General features: G+C 39.7%; 1 protein-coding gene, 1 long non-coding RNA gene and 1 other non-coding gene across 3 annotated transcripts; 1 reads left to right on the top strand and 2 right to left on the bottom strand.

Annotated features, from left to right (window-relative positions):
• Positions 1–15,708: 15,708 nt before the first annotated feature.
• LOC130737431 (uncharacterized) lies at positions 15,709–19,059 on the bottom strand. The gene is made up of 2 exons (XR_009018691.1): positions 18,562–19,059; positions 15,709–17,970 (listed from the first exon to the last, which is right to left on the bottom strand). It is a non-coding gene; the product is annotated as an uncharacterized LOC130737431 (long non-coding RNA).
• Positions 19,060–19,582: 523 nt separating this feature from the next.
• Positions 19,583–21,994, bottom strand: LOC130741551 (uncharacterized). Its single transcript, XM_057594410.1, has one exon. The coding sequence runs from the start codon at positions 21,992–21,994 to the stop codon at positions 19,583–19,585; it is 2,412 nt and encodes an 803-aa protein (XP_057450393.1).
• LOC130734894 (small nucleolar RNA R71) lies at positions 21,300–21,406 on the top strand. Its single transcript, XR_009018230.1, has one exon. It is a non-coding gene; the product is annotated as a small nucleolar RNA R71 (small nucleolar RNA).
• Positions 21,995–23,265: the final 1,271 nt, after the last annotated feature.

The raw sequence follows: 23,265 nt of genomic DNA, 5'->3' as shown, positions 1-23,265 counted from the left end.
TGTATTTTGTGAATACTTGCGTTTTGTTTTTGGGAATGAGGGATTACATGTTGGGGAAGAAAGGAGGAGACTTCGGTCTTCCGAGTGTTTCTTGAGAAAGGAGTCGAGGTGAGTCCATTAAGGGTCTATCTTTGACCCTTCACCATAAAATGTCCCTGGAGGATCCTGACTCACTTGCAACTCTTGGTTCTGCGTTGATTTCGCTCATAGCATGCTTAGTGATTCTTGCTTTATTCTTGAGACTTGTAGGATTTCTTGAGACTCTGAATTCGTTGTTTGAACATTGTCTTTAGTTGTCCCATTTGAGCCTTAGTGGAGAATTTGTTGTAGCCAAGTTTTTGGGACGGATGTTTGGTTGGAATATTGGGGAGTGATGGTCCTTGTTGTGTTGTATGGAGCTGGAAAAATGAGAAATAGTCTCTTGCCCCAAAAAGAAAAAAATCAGTGAAAAAAAAAAGGGAAAGAAAAAGAACTCCTAACCAAAAGTTGGAGTTGGGAAAAAAGAAAAAATTTGAAAAGGTAGGTGCAAGAGACTTGTGCAAAAAAGGTGTGTTGTAAGCTCCGGGTTTATTAGAAGAGGACCACACTCAATGTGCTTGAAAGCCTAGAATTCCCTTAGGGACCAACCACCATCATGTTTCGCCAAGCCAATGTTTCAACCCTTTTAAAAGTCTTTTTGAATATTTGCATGCTTAATCTTTGTTGCTATTGGGTGAATGACATTCAGGACGTATGAACTTGCTTGTGTGCTCAGTGCACTAAATTAACATCTCATCCTAGGATTCTTAGTTCTATTTGTTTCTCATGAATGGACTCTACACTCTTCTCTTTTCGAAAGATGCATGAAGTAGGTTGTCGGGTCCTTCTCTTGGAACTGGTTGTGATTCCTTTATCCCCCTGTTTTTGTGAAGTATTCCTTGTTGTGAGCACTTGTTTGGGAGCATTTCTTGCGCTTGAGGGCAAGCGAGTGTTATTTACGCTCGAGGGCGAGCTGTCGTTGAGTATAGTGGTGTGATGACCCTATTTTAGTAGTGTTTTTAGGGTCACTTCCTTGTGTGTTTTGAGTCTTTTTGTTGAATCTCATGTAGTGTTTCATGCATTCTCATGCATTTTTATCTTTTCTTTAGTCTTTATTTTGCTTTGGTAATTTAGTAGTTTTATAGGGAGTTTTCTTGCATTTTGAGTAAAGTTTAGGACTTGCATGGTTTTATTGTGTTAGTTGAGGGATCTCTTGTGCTAATAAGCTCTTTGAGCTTCTAGAATTTTCCTTGGCTTGTTGGTTAAGTTTCAGATCAGGAACTGAAGAAGGAAGAAGGCCAATAAGCATGGAATTGATGGAAAACTTAAAGAGGATTGAAAAGAGGAGTTTCAGAAGCAAAAAAGCCCTTTTCAGGCGAGCTTAAGCGCCTAGGCGCTGGGGAATGGGCGCCTAGGCGCCAATTGGGTCCAGAGAGCATGTTTTTACATGCAATTGGCGCTCAGGCGCTCTGAATTGGCGCTTGAGCGCCCAGACTCGACCTGTTTGCCTATAAACAGGCTTTTTGTCATTTCCTTTGTACCTTTTGTCATTTTTTTTATCATTTTTCTTAAGTTAGAAGAGAGAGCTTGAGTTCTGGAGCTTTGGGAGCTTTCCCTAGGCCTTATGTTCCAGGTTTTATCTTTGTTTTCTAGCATGGATTTCATAGCCATGTTTGGCTAAAACCCCTTTTGTTTTGGGTTCTTTGTAAGACTTTGGATGTTTTAGCTTTCATTCCTTTTCTATTCATGATGTTCTGAGTAAACCCTTGAATCTCACTTCTATGCTTTATCTTTCAAGCTTGTATGCATGCTAGCTTCTTACTTTTCTATAATCATAACGATAGTTTGTTATAGAATTGGGGCTTGTTGTGAGATTACTCCTTCTATACTTGCTGCTAGGAATAGAGGAAGGGTTGGGGTTTGTTGGCCTGATTTGTATGCTTAGTGCTTCTAGCAAATGTTTAGGTTATCAAGGAATTGAACCTATCTTTTGTTTTGGAAGGGTTTTCTTTGCGAGGCATCGAAAGATAACTAACTAGGTTAGAACATCAAGGAGAGACTCGGGATTAATTGAATAGGAAGGTTTGCTAAAACTGAAATAGTTGAACAAGAACCCAAGGCAATCTCATCTCTGTTTTTCAATCGCTTTATTACTTGATCACTTGTCTTTTTACAAACTCAAGAGACAACCAATTATTAAAACTGAATTTTACTTGCTTTTCAACCTTAAACTTGAAACTTAAACTGAATTTGCAATCTAATTCCCTGTGGTTCGATAATTTAAAACCCGGAGGTATTCGTACACTTGCGAATTGACCAACAATACCCCTGCGACAGTTTTCGATTCGATAATTTTTCTGAGAGTTTCCTTGGCCTAGATATCGCCTAAGAATACCTAGGAATCGATTTAGATCGAAGAAAAAGTTCGGAAACCCTATTTTACATAGTGGCCGAAACCTATTGCTTAGAGTACCGTGTCCAAAAATAATTTTTGGGTCTCTATGACCTGAGCCATTGCATAGCTCTTTCGATTGTCGAAATTTTGGCACTGGTTTCGTGTCATTCTGAGTTCTGTAGCTCGAGATATGCTCGTTTTAGCGAACGAAGTTCTGTTGTCAATTCGTGCCTATATAGGAACTCTGAAGCTTTAAAAGCTTTCTTCCCGGTTTCGATTAGCGTTATTAGATAGTGTTACTTCTAGTAGGGCTTGTGTTGATGATTGTGTTTCCTTGTTCTAGGTTCGCAACTTCCATGCCCAACTTCTACTCACGAAGGTAAGGGTAACTCAGTTTTAGAGTGTCTTTGAGTCTTGCCTGCTTTTATTGCACTGCCTGCGTTTGAGATGAAGGTGTTTGTAACACCCCGATTTCCGGGTGTCACTTTAGTAACCAAAAATAAACTTCACGCGGAAAACAGGTAACTTTTTTTCGTTTGATTCCTTTTAAATAAAGCGATAGAAATTAAAGACATGACCCAACACTAACTAACCAATATACAAATATATATACACATGTACAGCCTCAGCTGCACTCTCCCATCACGCGCACTCGCAGTGACTCCAAAGTAGTGTGAGTAAGAAAGTTTATAATTACAACCCACTAGGAGAAAGTCGGCCTCAAAATGGCCTAAGCAAAGACCCCTACGGTCTGACTGACTCACTGTGATCCCTCAGTAAGAGAACCACACAAAAGTCATGCGTCATGAACCTACCTTGTCCCAAAAGCAAAACGAATCAGAGCTCTACACAAGATATGACGCCTGCCTAAACCTACCCTCCCGGTACCGAGTCCACAGCGAACTGAGGTTGGCAAGTTGAAGCTCAGCTCCATGCGTCGTAAAGCTCCTTTCGTCAGACATCACACTCGTCAGTCCGGTCCTCCATGGCCCTTCCCCGGTACGTCGTTCGGTGACTAGCAACATCAATCACCCAAGCGGTGAGGGCATCACGATCCACCAACTCATACCTGATCCCCCCGGAGGGAGAGACCATCGAGAACCAGTCGGCCATCGACATCTGGCAGCAGGCCGACCGCCCAAACACAAACATGAAACCAAAGCCAAGGCGCTAGGGTCAACTCACGGAAATAAGTAGATATACACACAACATGTGGTATGGGGTATAGATATATGTGTTGTTATATAACCATATAGATAATCCTAGCATGTTATGGCTCTAACAATGCCTCAATAAATCAAACAGCACACAATCCCAGTTAGAATGAATGTATGCGTGAAATGCAATCATGATCCGGATTTGTGACGCGTTCCCGTTCGCCACAAGTGAAGCATTCCCGTTCTTCACTATGGATGAACCATTCCCATTATTCATCCTGGGTGAACCATTCTCGTTATTCACCCTCGGTGAACCATTCCCGTTATTCACCGTATGATGAACCATTCCCGTTATTCATCATTAATGCATTGGTGAACCATTCCCGTTATTCACCATGAGATGCACAGGTGAACCATTCCCGTTATTCACCCGATTGATGCAGTGTGGTTAGCCAAACATCGGATCGTCCTCACCACACAAGTGTTTAGCTCAAACCCAAACTCAAAACAAACCCAAGAGTTAGTGTCGGTCAATACAACACAACTCGGAGTTTAGTGTCGGTCAATACAACACAACTCCACCAACAAGGGTACACAAGGGTCTAGTGTTGGTCAATACAACACAACTCGGAGTAAGTGTCGGTCAATACAACACAACTCCACCAACAAGGGTACACAAGGGTCTAGTGTCGGTCAATACAACACAGCCCAAACAACAAGAGCACTAAGTGTCGGTCAATACAACACAGTTCCAACAACAAGAGAACCCAAGGGATTAGTGTCGGTCAATACAACACAACCCCATCAACAAGAGTACGTAAAGTACTCGGTGACTTTCAATCATCACCGTAGCTCACCTCAGTGGCTTTCCCCAATTCCAAAACCCACAACAAAGATCGACTTTTCCCCGTCTTTCGTAAATATTTTCCCCTTTAGTTTTCCTATGCTTAGACGTTAATAAAAATTGTTTCGATTCAGATTAGTCAAATTATGAGTTTATTTCTCAAAGTCTAAGTTTCCCAAGTCTTTAGTTTTCAAAGCTCTATCATTCTAAGTTTTCAAAGACCAACCACCCAAAAGATATTACCCGGGGAAAGTCTAAGATTTCCAACGAATACCAACGAAGGGCTAAGTCTCAAACCCCACATTCGGACTTTCCTAGGGTTGTTTCTTCAACCCGAAACACCAACTTTAACCAGTTCAGAGGATCCCCACTCCGAAATCGCGTCAAAACGCACCACTCCAACGATATCACAATATCACAAGTTATGGAAAAGCATCATAACATCAACTCATCATCATAATCAACATCAGATAAAACATAAGTCGAATTTATCAACGCCTATCATGCAATCATAGCTAATAGTAAGTTGCCCTAACCTCGAGCTGTTCCAGCCTTGCAATCAAAGGTTCCTTCACTCAAATGCTCTGAAGATCCCAAAGTTCCGTCAACTGAACCTCGGAGAAAAACAAAGCAGAATCCAAACAAAATCGATTAGTTCGATCACAATACAACTCATAAACGATAGACAAAGCATTAAAGCTTCAGAATACAACATTCGGATACGAAAAGACAAGTTTTCGAAAACGAAAAACTCCCCTCCCAATTAGGGGGGTCGATTTTTCTTCGATCAAATCTGATTACAAGGTAGTTTTAGGGTAAAACTAAGGCAAAGAAACTGTCGGAACAATTTTCGGACAATCCGATCAAAATACGGTTGTTCAGGGGCATTTTGGTCCAAAATAAAAGCTCAAAACCTCAAAGTTATCAGTTCGGAAAACAAATTTGACAGCAATGATCCTAACGACATCCGTGACAACAAATCCTAAAGGCACGAAGTCAGATTACGACTTTTCGACAGTAAAGTTTCGAAATGTGCGCAAAAAGGGTTTTGAAACAGTTTTTCAGATCCTTGACAGCTCGATCACAATCGGTGATTACTGACGAAGGTTTTGGGCTCTTGGGCACGTAGAGAACAAACCCCAACCAAGAAATCAGAGAAAACTGACAATTTTACAAAAAGCTCAAAACTTAGAGCACAGAAACGACTACAGAAAAGCAGTAGAAACGATGATCAGAGGTAAGAACCAAGCTAGTTACCTCGATACCTTGAAGTAGGAACGAACTGCGCGAAGATCGGTCGAGTTTCGGCAAAAATCTCCTCTCCCTCTCCTCTCCTCAATCCGCGGCCTCCTTGGGAAGAAAATGGGAGATATTTTGATTTTTCGACTATTTATAGGCAGGTGAAATCGCGGGAAAATGAAAATTTCGCGATTCCGATTTTTGCAGCACGTTCACCGATGAATTCTAAGAGAGATTCTGGCGTCAGAATTTCAGAACTCAAAACATATCTCTGACATTTGGGAAAAACGATATCTAAAATCCCAAAAGCGGTGTAAGTTAATCTGTCCCGAAAAACTACTTTTTGCTGTGATGGTCAGACGACAAAACTTCCTTTTGACGAAAGATTGGAAACGTCGAAACAAATCTGGCAACGCGGATGGAAACTTCGTTAAAAGTCCCGAATAGAAAAAGTCTTCATCCAGCGCTTGAATCTAGGGTTTCGAAGCAAAGAAATTAGCGTCGTCGAACTTCTGAAAAGTGAATACTATCGTGCGTACAGTCCAGAGTTCCGAAATTAAACGCTGGTCGAAGGAAAAATAAAGAGAACCTTTAAATTTTCCAAGGATTCGAAATCTCACTTAAAACGTTGCTCTAAAAGCGAAATTAGGTTATTATGGACACGCTCGCCATAAGGCAGGTGTGCAGACGCCTCGCACGAATTCCTACAGCGACTACGCAACATTCCTCAAGCAATTCCTGAACTTTCTTCTTCATTAATCTTTCTCAAACATCAACCTCCTGTCACGCTTACACTGATTCTACACGTGAGTCGGAAATTAACTTGCTCTGAAAATCCAGATCTTACAATACTCCCCTCCAAAAAGAAAGATTCGTCCTCGAAACTCAGAGTTCTGCGAAAAGTCCGGGATACAGTTCCTTGATCTTGTCTTCCAATTCCCATGTGGTATTGCCCGTGTCATTGTTCCTCATAACCTTTAATTAAGCAATCTGTTTTCCCCTTAACTGTTTCACTCTTCTATCCCCACTGCTAACTGTCGGCGCCTCAAAAGACAAACCATCATTCAACTTCATGTCGTCTGGATCGATCACTTGCGTCGGATCTCTGCTTGAAATGATACCGGTTGGCACTCCGTGCAGTCACACAATCTTAACCACTTGCTTCTTTACTTTCGGTCGTCCGAAATTCTTCTTAAACTCGGTACATCTCTGCCATTTCAAAGTAAATACTCAACTTGTCCTTGTGATCTTCATCTACAGTCCACAACTCCACTTGTCCGTTCGATAACTCCTAGACGATTCATCCCCTTGGAAATTTCTAGTCCATTAAAACACCTCCAACTTCGTAATTATCTTTACACACACCAAGAAATCAAACTTCTACTTATCACTATTCGAATTAAAACTCGACTTATGTCCTTATTTCTTGTCCTTCACTAATCTTATCCCCTTCAACAACAATTTATCAACAACTTATAAGATAATTCTCCTCTTAATATCTAACAATCCATTATTATCGTCTTCTTCCTCAAAATTTCCCTCACTCAAACCTATTTACACTTACTGAAATCCCTAACACTTCGCACAAATCGAGACTTATCCTCTAGAAGATTAAAGTCCTGATGAGTATACACTCTTCTATGCGTATCTTCTGATCACCTCACAAGACTCCGAATCTAGACTCTTCATCATCTCATCAAGTCATAGATTCAGGGGGAGTCAGGGGGAGTCCCCAGCTCAGAATCAGGTGCAATCCTATATTCAGAAGGAGCAACATAAACCGTTACACAAGGATAAGTTTAAACTCTGATCTCTTCTCTCTTGTGTATTCAGTTTATTGACTAAAGATTGTTCATCAAAATACTTGTTTTGTCATCATCAAAAAGGGGTAGATTGTAAGATCAAGAATTGATCAGTAGTTGCATCTCTATATTTTGATGATTACAATTAAGGTTTTTGAGTATGAACAATTATGGTACTCTAACGTTTGTCCTTTCTAGTTATGACAAACAGGTTCTGATTCTGGCCCAAGCCGATTCCATTAGAAGATGAAGACCCAAGAGTAACCAAAAGAGAGTTCTAAAGCTCACCATGTTCGTTCAGAACAGTGGCAAATCCTTCAGAAGTTGTGAAGATAGAAGCTCTCAAGAGGTACTAAAGAACCGGAGTCAGAAGTTCTGAAGACCAGATGTTCCAGAAGGAACGGTCCTGAAGTAGAAGACTCAAGTTCTGAAGACCTGCAAGAAGTTGGCTCTGAAGACCCAAGCTATTCTAGCTCTGGCATTCAGAAGTTCTGAGGAACATGCCTAGAAGCAGAAGTTGCAAGGTCAGATGATCCAATCATCCGTCTGACTCTGATCAGAAGCTTCACCAACGTCCATCTGAAGCACTCCAGATCATAAGTCAGCTGGTAAAAGGACAGGTCGCTGTCATAGTACACATCGTACTGTCATAGCCTGTCCGCCACCTACCTCGTTCAGCCTAGCAGTCTGATATTACAAGATTGTCACTCCAACGGACAAAATCCTAGCAACGGCTACACCATATGCCTTGGAGTATATAAGGGCTGAACATAGAAGAAAGAAGCTAAAAAACCTTGCTGATATTCTTGAATCCATTCTAACCGATCTCTTAGCAATATTTCTTCATTGTTCTTGGATATCTGAGTTCTATTAGCTTTTCAGAAGCATTTCTTGTAAACCCAAAACCTTTTACAAACACTTTGTAAAGTTCCTTAAGAGACCAAGTTTGGTCGGATCTTGAGAGGACTGAATCAAGTTTTGTTCAGTGTTTAGCTAGTCTTGAGAGGATCGGTTGATCAGCTTCTCGAGAGTATACTAGTGAGAAAATCAGTGTACTGTTAGTCACTTTGCAGGTTGCAAGTGCAGTTGTAACATTCATTGATTTTAGTGATTTGCCTTCATCAGAAGAAGGAAGAAATCACCTTCACAGGTGGACTGGATTAACTTGAGCTTTTATCTCAAGTGAACCAGGATAAAATACTTTTGTGCTCTACTTCATATTCTTTAGCACCTAGTTCTTATCTTTAAGTTTGTCAAAACTTAAAAAGGGGAAAACTTTTGTTTAAAAACTCTATTCAAACCCCCCCCCCCCTTTCTAGTGTTTTTCGCACCTTCAATTGGCATCAGAGCTCTGGTTCTGATTTATACACTTAACAATGATCAGTGATCCAGAACCTAGTGTGAAAAACAACGATGGCCCAAGCTAATACTTCCGCTGATAACAACAACAACAACCATCTCAGAGTACCAGTCTTTGATGGTGAAAAGTTTGAGTACTGGAAAGATAAAATCGAAAGTTATTTCCATGGCACTGACCTAGATCTCTGGGATATGGTCATGGAAGGCTATACTGATCCAGTAGATGCTGCAGGAGTGAAGATCCCCCGTACTGAAATGACTGACGCTCAGAAGAAGCGTTTCAAGGATCATCACAAGGCGAAGTCCATGCTGTTCAGTTCAATATCATATATTGAATATGAGGAGATCTCTGACAGAGAAACATCAAAATCCATCTTTGACTCCTTGGTCACGACGCACGATGGAAATGAAGAAGTCAAGGAGACTAAGGCTCTTGCTCTCATAAAACAATATGAGCAGTTTAAGATGGAATCTGGTGAAACCATTGAGGAGATGTACTCAAGGTTTCAAACTCTGATTGCTGGAATCAGAGTGCTAAATAAGAGCTACTCTACTGGTGATCATGTAAAAAAGATCATCAGAAGCTTGCCTAAGGAGTGGATGGCTTTTGTCACTGCACTGAAGCTTTCCAGGAATCTGGACTCCTTGAAGCTAGAAGAGCTTGTGAGTCATCTCAGAAGCCATGAGATTGAACTCAAAGAGCACAAACCTCAAAGGAAAGACAAATCTATTGCTCTTAAGTCAAAACCTGACAAGGTGAAAGCCTATAAGGCAGAAGAGGAAGATTCCTCTGAAGAATCATCAGATGCTTCTGGTGATGAAGAGCTATCTCTTCTCACAAAGAGAGTGAGCAAGCTCTGGAAGAACAGACAAAGCAAGGGCAAAGGACCGAGGAAAAGTAAAGGAAGATTTGAATCTTCATCTGGTCAGAAGAAGCCCTCTGGGAAGGAAGTCACCTGCTTCGAGTGCAAGGAACCTGGGCACTACAAGAGTGACTGTCCCAAGCTGAAGAAGGACAAGAGACCAAGAAACTTCTTCAAGAAGAAAGCTCTTGTGACCTTTGATGCGACTGACTCTGATGAAGCTGAGTCAGAAGAGGATGAAGCTGTGGAAGCTCTGATGGCTACCACTAGCAGAGATGCTGAAGCACAGGATGATATGATAGCTTCAGAAGATGACTCAGACTCTGAGAATGACGATGAGGTATTCTCTAAATTTTCTTCATTTGAGCTAAGAACTGCATTATCTGAAATAATGAAGAAACATGATGTGCTTTTAAATAAACATAAAGAGCTTAAAAGAAAATATGCTGTTAAAACTAGTACATCAGAAGTTCATGAGAAGTCAGTCTCTGGACTCATTGAAGAGAACTCTTCTCTTAAAAATGACAACTTTGTTCTTCGTGCTAAAAATGCCATGCTAGAAGATCAACTTGCATCATCTTATGTTAAGCATGAAACTATATATGAGAAAGCGTTTCAAAGGTTCCTAGCCAAAGGCATAGACAGAAGTGTTATGGCTTCAATGATCTATGGCATAAGCAGAAATGGGAACACTGGTCTTGGCTACTCCCAACCTATGAGAGGTGAGCCATCTGAGCCCAAACGCGAACCTTTGCATAAGCATTTTGTTCCCGCTGGTACTATCATTCTAGAAAAGGTTACACCCAAGGTGGTAAAACCAAAGGGAAAATTTAAACTTGACATGTCTAAATATTATAATCAAGTTCCCTTGTATTGTCCTCCTGTTGCACCCAAAGTTCCGAGAACTTCTGGGAAAACTAACAAGAAAGGACCCAAGATATGGGTACCTAAGACAAAAAATATTCATGTTGCAGATATCTTATGCAGCTCAGTTAAGACACCTGTCATGGTACCTGAACAGTGGATGCTCGCGACACATGACGGGCATAAGGTCTATATTCCAAAAACTGATGCTACTTAAGTCAGGAGGAGACGTTGGCTTTAGAGGAAACCAGAAGGGAAATATCATTGGAAAAGGTTCCATAGGAGATGGAAAAACTCCAGTTATTAATGATGTACTTCTGTTGGAAGGATTATTGCATAACTTGCTCTCCATAAGCCAAATAGCCGACAAAGGTTATGATGTGATTTTCAATCAAACCTGCTGTAAAGCTATCAGTCAAACAGATGGATCTGTTCTGTTTTCTGGGAAGAGGAGAAATGACATCTACAAAATCAAATCCTCTGAACTGCTATCTCAGAAGGTCAAGTGTCTCATGTCCGTTAATGATGAGCAATGGGTTTGGCACAGACGCCTAGGGCATGCAAGCCTCAAGAAGATCTCCCAAATAAGCAAGCTAAACCTCATCAGAGGATTGCCTCGTCTGAAGTTCTCATCAGAGGCTCTGTGTGAAGCTTTCAGAAGGGAAAATTCACCAAGAAGCCTTTCAAAGCAAAGAATGTGGTATCTACGACAAGACCCCTTGAGCTACTTCACATTGATCTCTTTGGACCAGTAAAAACTGAATCCATTGAAGGGAAGAAGTATGGGTTAGTCATTGTGGATGACTACAGCAGGTGGACATGGGTAAAGTTCTTAAGGGACAAGGATGAAACACACACTGTGTTCACAAACTTGATTACCCAAGTTCAGAAGGAGTTCCAAACTTCAGTGATTACTGTCAGAGGTGATCATGGTGGAGAATTTGAGAACAAAGCCTTAGAAGAATTGTTCAACTCTCAAGGGATCTCTCACAACTTCTCCTGTCCTCGCACTCCTCAACAAAATGCAGTTGTTGAAAGAAAGAACAGAACTCTTCAGGAGATGGCTCGCACCATGATGCAAGAATCAAGTATGGCCAAGCACTTCTGGGCAGAAGCAGTCAACACTGCATACTATATCCAGAACAGAATCTCCATCATACCAATTATGGAGAAGACTCCTTATGAGCTGTGCAAAGGAAGACAACCTGATATCTCTTACTTCCATCCCTTTGGCAGTACTTGCTACATGCTCAACACAAAGGAGCAATTGGGTAAATTTGATTCTAAAGCTTTAAAATGTTATTTTCTTAGTTATTCTGAAAGATCTAAAGGTTTTATAATTTATAATATTGACCCTCAAACTGTTCAGGAATCTATCCAAATTAGATTTGATGACAAGCTTGGCTAAGAAAAGTCAAAGCTGTTTAAAAGATTTGCAGATCTCAGCATTGATCCATCGGAAGCAAATCAACCAAAGGACAACCCAGAGGATGCTGCTCCAGAGGCAGAAGCATCAGAAGATGCTCCAACAACTTTTGATCAACTTCAGAAGAAGAAGAGAATAACTGCCTCTCATCCAGAAGAACTGATTCTTGGCAACAAAGATGCTCATGTCAGAACTAGGTCCATGCTCAAATCTTCAAAAGAGACTCTTCTGAGTCTGAAGGGACTTGTATCTCTCATTGAGCCCAAATCAGTTGATGAAGCTCTTGAAGATAAAGGCTGGATTCTGGCAATGCAAGAAGAGCTAGATCAGTTCACCAAGAATGATGTCTGGTCTTTAATGCCTAAACCCAAAGGTTTCCATGTCATAGGAACCAAGTGGGTATTCGGAAACAAGCTGAATGAAAAAGGAGAAGTCACGAGAAACAAGGCAAGACTGGTAGCTCAAGGCTACAATCAACAAGAGAGGATTGATTACACTGAGACCTTTGCTCCTGTGGCAAGGCTTGAAGCTATTAGGCTACTGATCTCATTCTCAGTGAATCACAACATAATTCTTCATCAGATGGATGTCAAGAGTGCCTTCCTCAATGGCTACATTTCAGAGGAAGTGTATGTCAAGCAACCTCCTGGCTTTGAAGATGACAAGCATCCAGAGCATGTCTACAAGCTCAAGAAGTCGCTCTATGGACTGAAACAAGCTCCCAGAGCTTGGTATGAAAGGCTTAGCTCCTTTCTTCTGAAGAATGAGTTTGTAAGGGGTAAAGGTGACAACACTCTTTTCTGTAGAACCTATAAGGATGATATTCTTATAGTTCAGATTTATGTTGATGACATTATATTTGGTTCTGCTAATCCCTCTCTTTGCAAGGAATTCTCTAAGATGATGCAGGCTGAATTTGAGATGAGGATGATGGGAGAGCTCAAGTACTTCCTGGGAATTCAGATTGATCAACGACCAGGAGTCACTTATATCCATCAGAAGAAGTACACCTTGGAACTTCTGAAGAAGTTCAACATGAGTGACTGCAACATCTCAAAGACTCCAATGCATCCAACATGCATTCTTGAGAAAGAGGAAGTTTCCTCTAAGGTTTGTCAGAAGCTCTATCGTAGAATGATAGGCTCTCTTCTTTATTTAACAGCTTCCAGACCTGATATATTGTTTACTGTGCATCTCTGTGCTAGATTTCAATCAGATCCTAGAGAGTCTCACTTAACAGCTGTTAAGAGGATCCTCAAATATCTGAAGGGAACCACTAACCTTGGCTTGATGTATAGAAAAACATCAGAGTATGCACTTTCAGGTTTTTGTGATGTTGACTTTGCAGGAGACAGGGTGGAAAGGAAAAGCACCACAGGAAGTTTCCATTTCCTTGGAGCAAATCTTGTCACTTGGTCAAGCAAGAGACAGAACACAATTGCTTTATCAACTGCAGAAGCAGAATATGTCTCAGCTACCACTTGCTGCACACAAACCATATGGATAAAGAATCATCTGGAGGACTATGGTTTGTTTCTGAAGAAGATTCCAATCTTCTGTGACAACACAGCTGCTATCTCCCTCTACAAAAATCCCATTCTACACTCAAGAGCAAAGCACATAGAGGCAAAGTATCATTATATTCGAGATCATGTTCAGAAGGGCACTCTATGATTAGAGTATGTTGATACTGACAATCAATGGGCAGATATCTTCACTAAGCCCTTGGCAGAAGATCGGTTTTTATTTATTCTTGAAAATCTGAACATGGACTTTTGTTGAGAGTAAAGAATTTTCAGATCCTCTGACCATGGTGCTTCTGAAGTCATCAGATGCTACCTATTCAAAAGGTACGCGATCAGAAAGTACTTAACCCACCGGTTAAACTTCTGTGGTAAACAACAATACACGTGTCACTTCTTTTGTGACATAGTTCCTTGTGTCGCGTGGTGTATCTGTTATAATGATGTTACCTACTCTCCTCCACTGTGCTATTTTCTGACTAAGTATTTTACAAACCGTTGATCTTGCTTTTTTGCTTATGCTTCTTAAAATCTCAACCGTTATCATTAAACCCACTATACGCACGATCTCACACGCGATCTAATCCACACACACACTTAAAATGTTTTTCAAACCTATTGTATGCATTGCATTTCATTCACTCGTCTCCCTCCAAAATTTCCCTTCTCTCTGAACCCTAAACCTCGCATTCCTGAGAATCATGGGAAAATCAAGGAAATCGAAGGCGAATGTTACTGCTTCTTCCAAACTGACTATCAAAGAGCAAGAGAGGCAAAGATTCGAAGAAGCTCAGCAAATCCTGAACGCAGCCAATGCGGTCAACTGCATCAAGAAGATTGAAGAACTAGTTGTGTGCAACGAGTCAAGAGTGGACTTCGACAACCTGGCTAAATATGGGTTTGACATCAGGGATCAAGTCGATTTGCAAGGTTGGTCTGGCTATTTCAATCGGCTTTGTGGCCCTATCTATTACAAATTAGTTGTGGAATTCTGGAAGAATGTTGTATGCAACGACTACTACGTCGTTTCTCATGTATTGGATAGAAAGATTGTTATCTCCGAGGAATCCACTGCAAAATTGCTGGGAATGGAGTTCCAACAGGGCAAGAGAATCAAGAATGTGGATGCTAATGTTCCTGGCATGAAGAACTTAGTTAATCGGGCTATTTATGATAACTGTTCTTTGGAGAAGACAAAGTATGCCATAAAGGAATTGAAGCCAACAATGAAGATCTGGAAGAAGATTTTCATATACTGCATTCAACCCAGAACAGGAGGAACCGATTACCTCAATGCAACTCAAAAGGTAATCATGTACTATATCTCTAAGGGTGAGCCTGTGGGTCTTCCATTTCTGCTCTTCAACTATCTGAAAGAGTGTGTTGAGAAGTCAAGGACTACTGCAATTGAGACCAAGAGGTTCATCTCCTACATTCCTTATGGCAGGTTGCTTTCAGATATATTCACTCAGAACAAACTGGTCAAGACTCTATCTGACATAGGCCTTCATGATGATCTGGCTATGTCCATTGGAGATGCTCTCAATGGGACTAAGTTGAAGAGAATGTAGATCATTGACAAAGTTCAAGTTGAACCTGAAGAAGAATCATCTGAAGAGGTTCGTCAGATGAACTACCCTGTTGATGACTGATAGCTCCTTTGCAAGTGTACAAAGTTGCCCGTAGTAATAAATTATCGATCCCTCGAGGATTGTGATTCAATACTAATTATATTAACTTCTAGTATTTAGATTATGAAAATAAAAACCAATTTTAAAGATTTTAAAGATTGTAGCAATCACTCATAAAAAGTAAAAGCGAAAATCAAATAGTTTAAGAAATCAGATGAGAAAAATAGTACTTGGGTTCTGTTTCGCCTATTCGGCTTATGTCTCCATTCTAACAATGTTCATATGAATTTGATAAACTCCTCTACGGCGATTTAACCTATGTTCTAAGATGTTGATAACTCACACGCCCTAAACTTTCAATTCAATTACTAAGTCTGTTTACGAGCACCTAGACCAGGGAATTGAAGATTAAGTTCTATTTAAACTAGCCAACGCAATTAGGTTCTACTCTTGAATCAAGCAGTAGGGAACGCCTAATCTAATTGTTTCCTTGTTTTTCTAATTCTTAATCAACTTCCGTTCTCATAAGAATCAGTAAATTACTCGCATGCATTCAAGTATAATCAAGATAAATTGAAACAACTACGTAGATTAATAAACAGAATTCATATGAAGCAAATGTTCGAATCAAAACATAATCCTAAAAAGGATCCACACCCAAGTACTAAAAGAGATTTAGCCAAGCATGACCATGAAAATTACAGAAGAAAAACTTATCAAATTAATGAAGAATTGAAGCTTCTTGTTTCTCCCTTATTTTGTTCACGGCTGCTGCTCCACTCTCAATATATCTGGTTCTCCCCTATTTAAACAACCAAAACCTAATATATAAATATTGTTTTCTTCCGTCCCGTCACGTTCTCTTTCTCCTTTTCACGTGATATCTTTCAACCCACCAAACGGCCACGTGTCGCATCACCATTGGTCCAAGTTTTAAGTGAGCATTCAAGTGCTTTGCGGACCATGGCACTACCGTAGACCCACAGCGGGATTAAGCCATGTGGCCGGGAAGCAAAGAACAGTCGTCCATCTCCTGCGTATGCATAGTAAATCCCGTGGACCAGCAGCACCGGATCAGCTCCGTTTTCCTGATTTTCTCTTTTCTTTTTATTCCGAAAATCCTAAATAAAATAAAATAAAAATATCAAAATAAATCAAATAAAATACTAGAAAGATAACAACCCAAAAATAAACAACCTAAATCATAACTAAATCTATAATTTTAAAAGTACTAATTAATGATAGATAAAAACTACTAAAATCTAATAAATCAAAATAAAAGCTCATAAAATCCTAAATTAATTAAAAATCCGAAAATTACTTAAAAATACCATAAAAACTAATTAAAACTCAGAAAATAAATTAAAAATAAAATAAAAGACCCACAAAAATACCCTTATATCCCCGGGTCAACACACCACTATACTCAACGACAGCTTGTCCTCAAGCGTAAACTCAATTAGCTTGTCCTCAAGCACAGAACTAATCACCCCTAACTCAGATGCCAAATTTTCAGTCTAAAAACCTAGGGTTCATCATAGTAATTCATGTAAGTGCTAAAATAAGAAAGTGAATAAACTTCAGTAAGTGAGAATTACAAGCAGCAAGGAAACAAAGTCAAGAGTCCATACACAATTAAGCTCACACATCTCGCAGCTCATGAACAAACAAGTACAGTGCATCAAACCTGGCTATCTTTCAACTCAAAATCAAATAAGAGACAGCAAAGCAATTAGGAGAGACCTCATCGGGTTGTAACGTGGCCAAGGGTGCAATGTAGGTATGGAATTGAAAGAATTGACAACTCAAAGGGCTACCAAATTTAGTTAAGTGATTTTTTTTCTCATGAAGTACACAAGAGCAATTAATTAATCACATTCAGACTCTCTCTCTTAATTTTTTTTTCATTTGGAACAAAGCAGTGAAGTGATTGGGGAATACAGAAAGTGGGATGACCACCTCCATAACCTTACTCACTTATTTTATATTTTTTCTTTTCCTTTGTTCCGAGGCACATACCTCAAATTTTACATTTTTTTTTCTTTTCATTTTTTTTTCTTTTTTGAGAGAATAGAAGCCTGCAATTTTTAAGCTCTTTCCAATTTTTAAGTAACTAAGATCACTTAACAACCAAACAAATCACCAAAGCAAGGTACCAAATAAATAATAATTAAGGCTCAAAGGGGCCACTAAGGGAAATATGAAAGCAAATTCTGAAAGCCAACAAAGATTCTTATAAGTCTCTCTCTGAATCACAAAACTGCACATATTCAACCGAGATGCAAATCAAGACAGGTTCAAGCAGGTACAAGTATGTCAGAATATTCACTCAACACTCAGAAACAAAGGGTAAGTGTACCCATAATCAGAACTCAAAACAGTGTTTCCAAGCAACTCAACTCAGGTTCCAAAAGTTACCCAACTCTCATTCTCTTAACACAAACAGTTCCCCACATGTGAATCACCCCAAATAACTTATTTTCAGCAATTTTCACAAACAAAACAAGCATCTAAATTTAGGGTGAAACCACTTAAGATACGCAAGTAACATGGTGCACAACACAAGCATATAAGGGTAAACTAACTCCACAAAACACAAACTAACTAACATGTAAAACGTAATTAAATAAGACATAGAAACTAAGAAAACTAAAACTGAACGAAAAATAAAACAGTAAAAAGATAAGGGAAAGAACTCCCTCATTCTGAGCTCTGAGGCTCATCATCATCACTCTCCTCTCCAGCCGCTCCACTACCCCTCTCATCAATCACAATGCTGAATTAGGCGTATATGCACAAGGATATGACAAAGCCCCTCTCCTTAAGTATTGCCTCCTTTTGCCAGCCATCTACAAAATAGACAAAGAAGATTTTCCAAAATTGGAAGCATTGTTAGTGACATCCGTTCAAATTCATACACTCCCTTTTCATATCTTAAGCAAATTAATCATCTTCAAAAACTATGAGCTACACCTTACATTAGCAACAATTGAATCTGCTACAACTCTTCGGTTTAAATAATTTTTAACAAGAGGTATATACCCCAAAAGAGTTGCTCAATTTCAATTAAAGCTTTACCATACAATTGATGAGCACGTTGTAAACATAACAATCACTTTCATCATAATTGTTCAAGAGCCACACTTCCCATGACAAATAATCATTCTCCGTAAAATCCTACCCCATAAACCTCATGAATTTGCACAAAACAACATGAATTTCCATTGAAGAATTTTATCAAACACCTTGTGAGCAACAATGGAGCATGTGAGAATTCAAGCAAATTTAACTCTAAATCATCAATTCTACTCAGACCCAACAACATGCAAGCATTACACATAATTATTCAACCCATAAACATTAAAAATTCAACCCAAATAGAAGGAAAATTCAAGATTGTGAAGAAGAAGAGAATTTGAAGAAAGTGGAGAAGAACTTACCTCTTGGGGATGAAGTAGATGCAAGAATGGGTGCTGGAGAGTGAATGAATGCAAGATGGAACAAGGGAATGGAGAAGAAGGGAAAATTTTAAGAAAGTTGGTGATTTGGGGGAGAGGGTTTCGTGGGTTTTTTGGTTTTCTGTGAGGAGAAGAATGAAAAATTGAAAGACACTGATGTTTGTGCGTGTGTGCTGCTGAGGCTAATTTTTTTTTTTTTTTTTTAAGTCTAAAAGATAAGTTCAAAGTATACTCACATTAATTTAAAACAAGGAAATCTTATAATTTTTATTTTGGCCTGGTGCTATCGCACCAATTCTTCATAGAAATAACACCAACTTCATGCCACGTTTTCCAGAAACTCACCAGCCCTCACTGCCTCGTGCTATTGCACCAAATTATATTGGAGTCGCGCCATTTTCCGCGCCAAAAATTCCAGAACCTCTGTTCCCAGCCTTGACTCATGTTATGGCTTAGAAATAGTATTGAAATGGCACCGTTTTCATGCTATAAGTTTCAGAAACAAAATTTCAACTCTGAAATTCACCCTTTCTTTATTTTTTTTTTAATTTTTTATTAGTAATACTAACACTACAAAACAGGAAGCAAAAGAAGAGAAATAATTAGAACTAAGAAGGCAAAACGAAAATGAAATTAAAACTAATAAAATGAAACTAAAACTATCACTTGGGTTGTCTCCAAATAAGCGCAATTTTATAGTCTTTGCTAGACTCCCCTAGACTCAGAATGTCATCCAGGGTTTATCCCAAAGTGCATTGCACTTTCGGGATCTTTTAATTGAGCACACACCTTAGTTAGTTTTTTGCATGCAACCTCAAGAGCTAACACACAATCATTAAATTTTAAATTAAGAGGTATAGGAGATTTCTCTTTCTTACGCTTTGACTTCCATTGGAAGCACCCACCTTTTACCTTTTCCTCTAAGTAGAACTTCTCCTTCTGCTCTGACTTCATCTCCTCCTTCTGCTTTGAGTCAACAACCATGCTCATTGAGTATACTTGTTCAGTTTGGTCGCTCTGCACGTTCTCTTTTTTTCTTCTTATTTGATGCGTCAGCTTTTTCTTTAAGGAAGAACTGCTTCAGCTTCTCATCACTCCACTCGTCCATCATCTCCACCAAGAATACATCATTCTTCTCAACTGGTTTTGGCTTCAGGTCAAATATGGTGAAAGTGATCTTCTCATCAGCTACCCTTAATGATATCGTTCCTTTCCCCACATTTATCTTCGCTTGTGAAGTGGCTAGGAACGGTCTTCCCAGAATCAATGGTATTTTAGAGTCCTCATCCATATCAATTATCACGAAGTCTACCGGGAACTCGAACTCTCCTGCTCTTACTAGCACATCTTCACGAACTCCCCATGGAGCCACTATGGAGCGATCCGCTAATTGAAGCATCATCATTGTCGGCTTCAGTTCACCAACATTAAGTCGCTCAAACATTGATAGGGGCATTAAGTTGACGCTTGACCCTAAATCACATAAGGCTCTCACTTGCTTTGAAGCCCCAAAATTAACAGGTAGGGTGAAACTACCTGGATCCTTTCTTTTGGGTGGAAGCTTCCTTTGTAGAATAGCGCTACACTCCTCAGTAAGCTCAACGATCTCATTCTCTTCACTTAACCTCCTTTTCTTTGAGAGTATCTCCTTCATGAATTTAGCATATTGAGGCATCTTTTCAAGAACTTCAGAGAATGGGAGCTCTACACGCAACTTTTTGAACATAGATATAAACTTGGAGAATTGTTTCTCCAACCTCCTCTTTGCTATGTTAGTGGGGAAAGGGGGAAAAGGGGCTTTTGTAAACTTATTTTCTAATTCTACTTTTCTCTTTTCCTCTTCTTTTTCTTTATGTTCTTTCTTATTTTCTCCTAAAGGTTCAATATCTCCTACAAACTCATCATTGACATTATTGTTTTCTACAATTTTCTGTTTAGGCTCACTCAAGGTAGCACCACTCCTAAGAGTTATGGCAGAGCAATTTTCTTTAGAATTAATGACAGTATCTAGAGGAAACATACCTGGGGGTCTTTCTGACATTTGCTTGGCCATCTGTCCCACTTGAGTCTCCAAATTTTTGATAGCAGCTTCATGATTTTTGAAACTGGTATCTGCTCTGTTGATGAAATTCTCCATCAGCTCTTCTAAGCTTTTCTTCCCACTGCCACTGTCGTGATCCTGAGTTTGTTGAGGTCTTGAATTCTGAGACTGAAATCGTTGATTTGAATATTGTCTCTGATTATTTCCTCCTTGATTGGAGTTGTTATGTTCCCTCCAGGAAAAGTTAGGATGATTCCTCCACCCCGGATTGTAGGTGTTGGAATAAGGATTATTTTGGGAATTTCCCAAAACCTTGACTTCCTCGTCAAAATCTGTTCCGCACTCTTCACTGGCATGAGGGCCACCGCATGTTCCACAATGGATACTATTCACATTCGATATCTTGGCTGCCTGGAACTGTCGTTGCATATCTGTCATTTGTTGAGATAATTGCTTGTTTGAAGCAACCATCCTATCATACGCTTCTATTTCCAGTACACCCCTTATGTTTTGGCGGTCATTGGTAGAGTTTACTGCACTTTCAGCCATTTTATTGATTAAGTCCCAACCTGCTTGAGCTGAAAGAGCATCAAATTCGGCACTAGCTGCTGCTTCCAAGTTTGATCTGGCAGAATCAGTCAAGCCGTCATAAAACCTCTCCACCTGTGCTCCCAATGTGAGGTTGTGCTGAGGGCACTTCCTTAACAGTTTCTTGAACATCTCTAGAGCTTCATGGAGATTCTCAGTATCTTCCTGTTTAAAAACCAGGATGTCGTTCTTCAGCTTCCTCAGCAAGGTACGAGGGAAGAACTTTTTAATGAATTTCTTAGCTAAATCTTCCCAAGTTGTTATGCTGCCTTGAGGTTGGGAGTTGAGCCACTCCTCAGCTGTGTCCCTTAGTGAAAAAGGAAAGAGTTGCAAACGAACAAGCTCGGGGTTGGGAAGACGTGTAGTACTGCAGTTTCTGATGAACCGCTCTAGATGAGCATGGGCATCTTCAGTGGCAGATCCTCCATATTGATGTTGACTGATCAGGTTGATGAGTGCAGGTCTGAGTTCAAAGTTCTGAGCCTCGGCATTCTGAGGGGCTATACTTCCTGGGTAATCATAACTCATGACAGGTTCATTCAGATCCCTGAGGGGGCGGTTGGCCTCCTCTAGCTCTCTTTCTTGCTGGATTCGGCGCACGGCTTCCTGCACCTGTTCCTCTTGAGTTCTTGCGAACTCCGCTCGAAGTCGCGCTTCCAATTCAGCATTTGTTTCAGCTGCCATTGCAGATGCAAGGGCTCTTCTTTGTTGTACTAACCGATAATGAAAGGTGCGGTCGATTTCTGGATCAAAAAGCAATGCCTCTGGATCAACTGTACCTCGCATACACTGAACACGCTAATTAGAAGCACCCGTTCAATAAAGATGAAATAAAAAAAAAAATTGAAAGACAAAAAAATCTAAACAAAAGAAATTAATTAAAACTAGTACTGGAAAGACAATCCCCGGCAACGGCGCCAAAAACTTGATAGCTCCTTTGCAAGTGTACAAAGTTGCCCGTAGTAATAAATTATCGATCCCTCGAGGATTGTGATTCAATACTAATTATATTAACTTCTAGTATTTAGATTATGAAAATAAAAACCAATTTTAAAGATTTTAAAGATTGTAGCAATCACTCATAAAAAGTAAAAGCGAAAATCAAATAGTTTAAGAAATCAGATGAGAAAAATAGTACTTGGGTTCTGTTTCGCCTATTCGGCTTATGTCTCCATTGTAACAATGTTCATATGAATTTGATAAACTCCTCTACGGCGATTTAACCTATGTTCTAAGATGTTGATAACTCACACGCCCTAGACTTTCAATTCAATTACTAAGTCTGTTTACGAGCACCTAGACTAGGGAATTGAAGATTAAGTTCTATTTAAACTAGCCAACGCAATTAGGTTCTACTCTTGAATCAAGCAGTAGGGAACGCCTAATCTAATTGTTTCCTTGTTTTTCTAATTCCTAATTAACTTCCGTTCTCATAAGAATCAGTAAATTACTCGCATGCATTCAAGTATAATCAAGATAAATTGAAACAACTACGTAGATTAATAAACAGAATTCATATGAAGCAAATGTTCGAATCAAAACATAATCCTAAAAAGGATCCACACCCAAGTACTAAAAGAGATTTAGCCAAGCATGACCATGAAAATTACAGAAGAAAAACTTATCAAATTAATGAAGAATTGAAGCTTCTTGTTTCTCCCTTATTTTGTTCACGGCTGCTGTTCCACTCTCAATATATCTGGTTCTCCCCTATTTAAACAACCAAAACCTAATATATAAATATTGTTTTCTTCCGTCCCGTCACGTTCTCTTTCTCCTTTTCACGTGATATCTTTCAACCCACCAAACGGCCACGTGTCGCATCACCATTGGTCCAAGTTTTAAGTGAGCATTCAAGTGCTTTGCGGACCATGGCACTACCGTAGACCCACAGCGGGATTAAGCCATGTGGCCGGGAAGCAAAGAACAGTCGTCCATCTCCTGCGTATGCATAGTAAATCCCGTGGACCAGCAGCACCGGATCAGCTCCGTTTTCCTGATTTTCTCTTTTCTTTTTATTCCGAAAATCCTAAATAAAATAAAATAAAAATATCAAA

This window comes from Lotus japonicus, chromosome 1 (assembly GCF_012489685.1).
Source record: "Lotus japonicus ecotype B-129 chromosome 1, LjGifu_v1.2".
NCBI lineage: Eukaryota > Viridiplantae > Streptophyta > Magnoliopsida > Fabales > Fabaceae > Lotus > Lotus japonicus.
The sequence above is the reverse complement of the archived record's forward strand: the minus strand, read 5'-3'. Positions and strand labels throughout refer to the sequence as shown.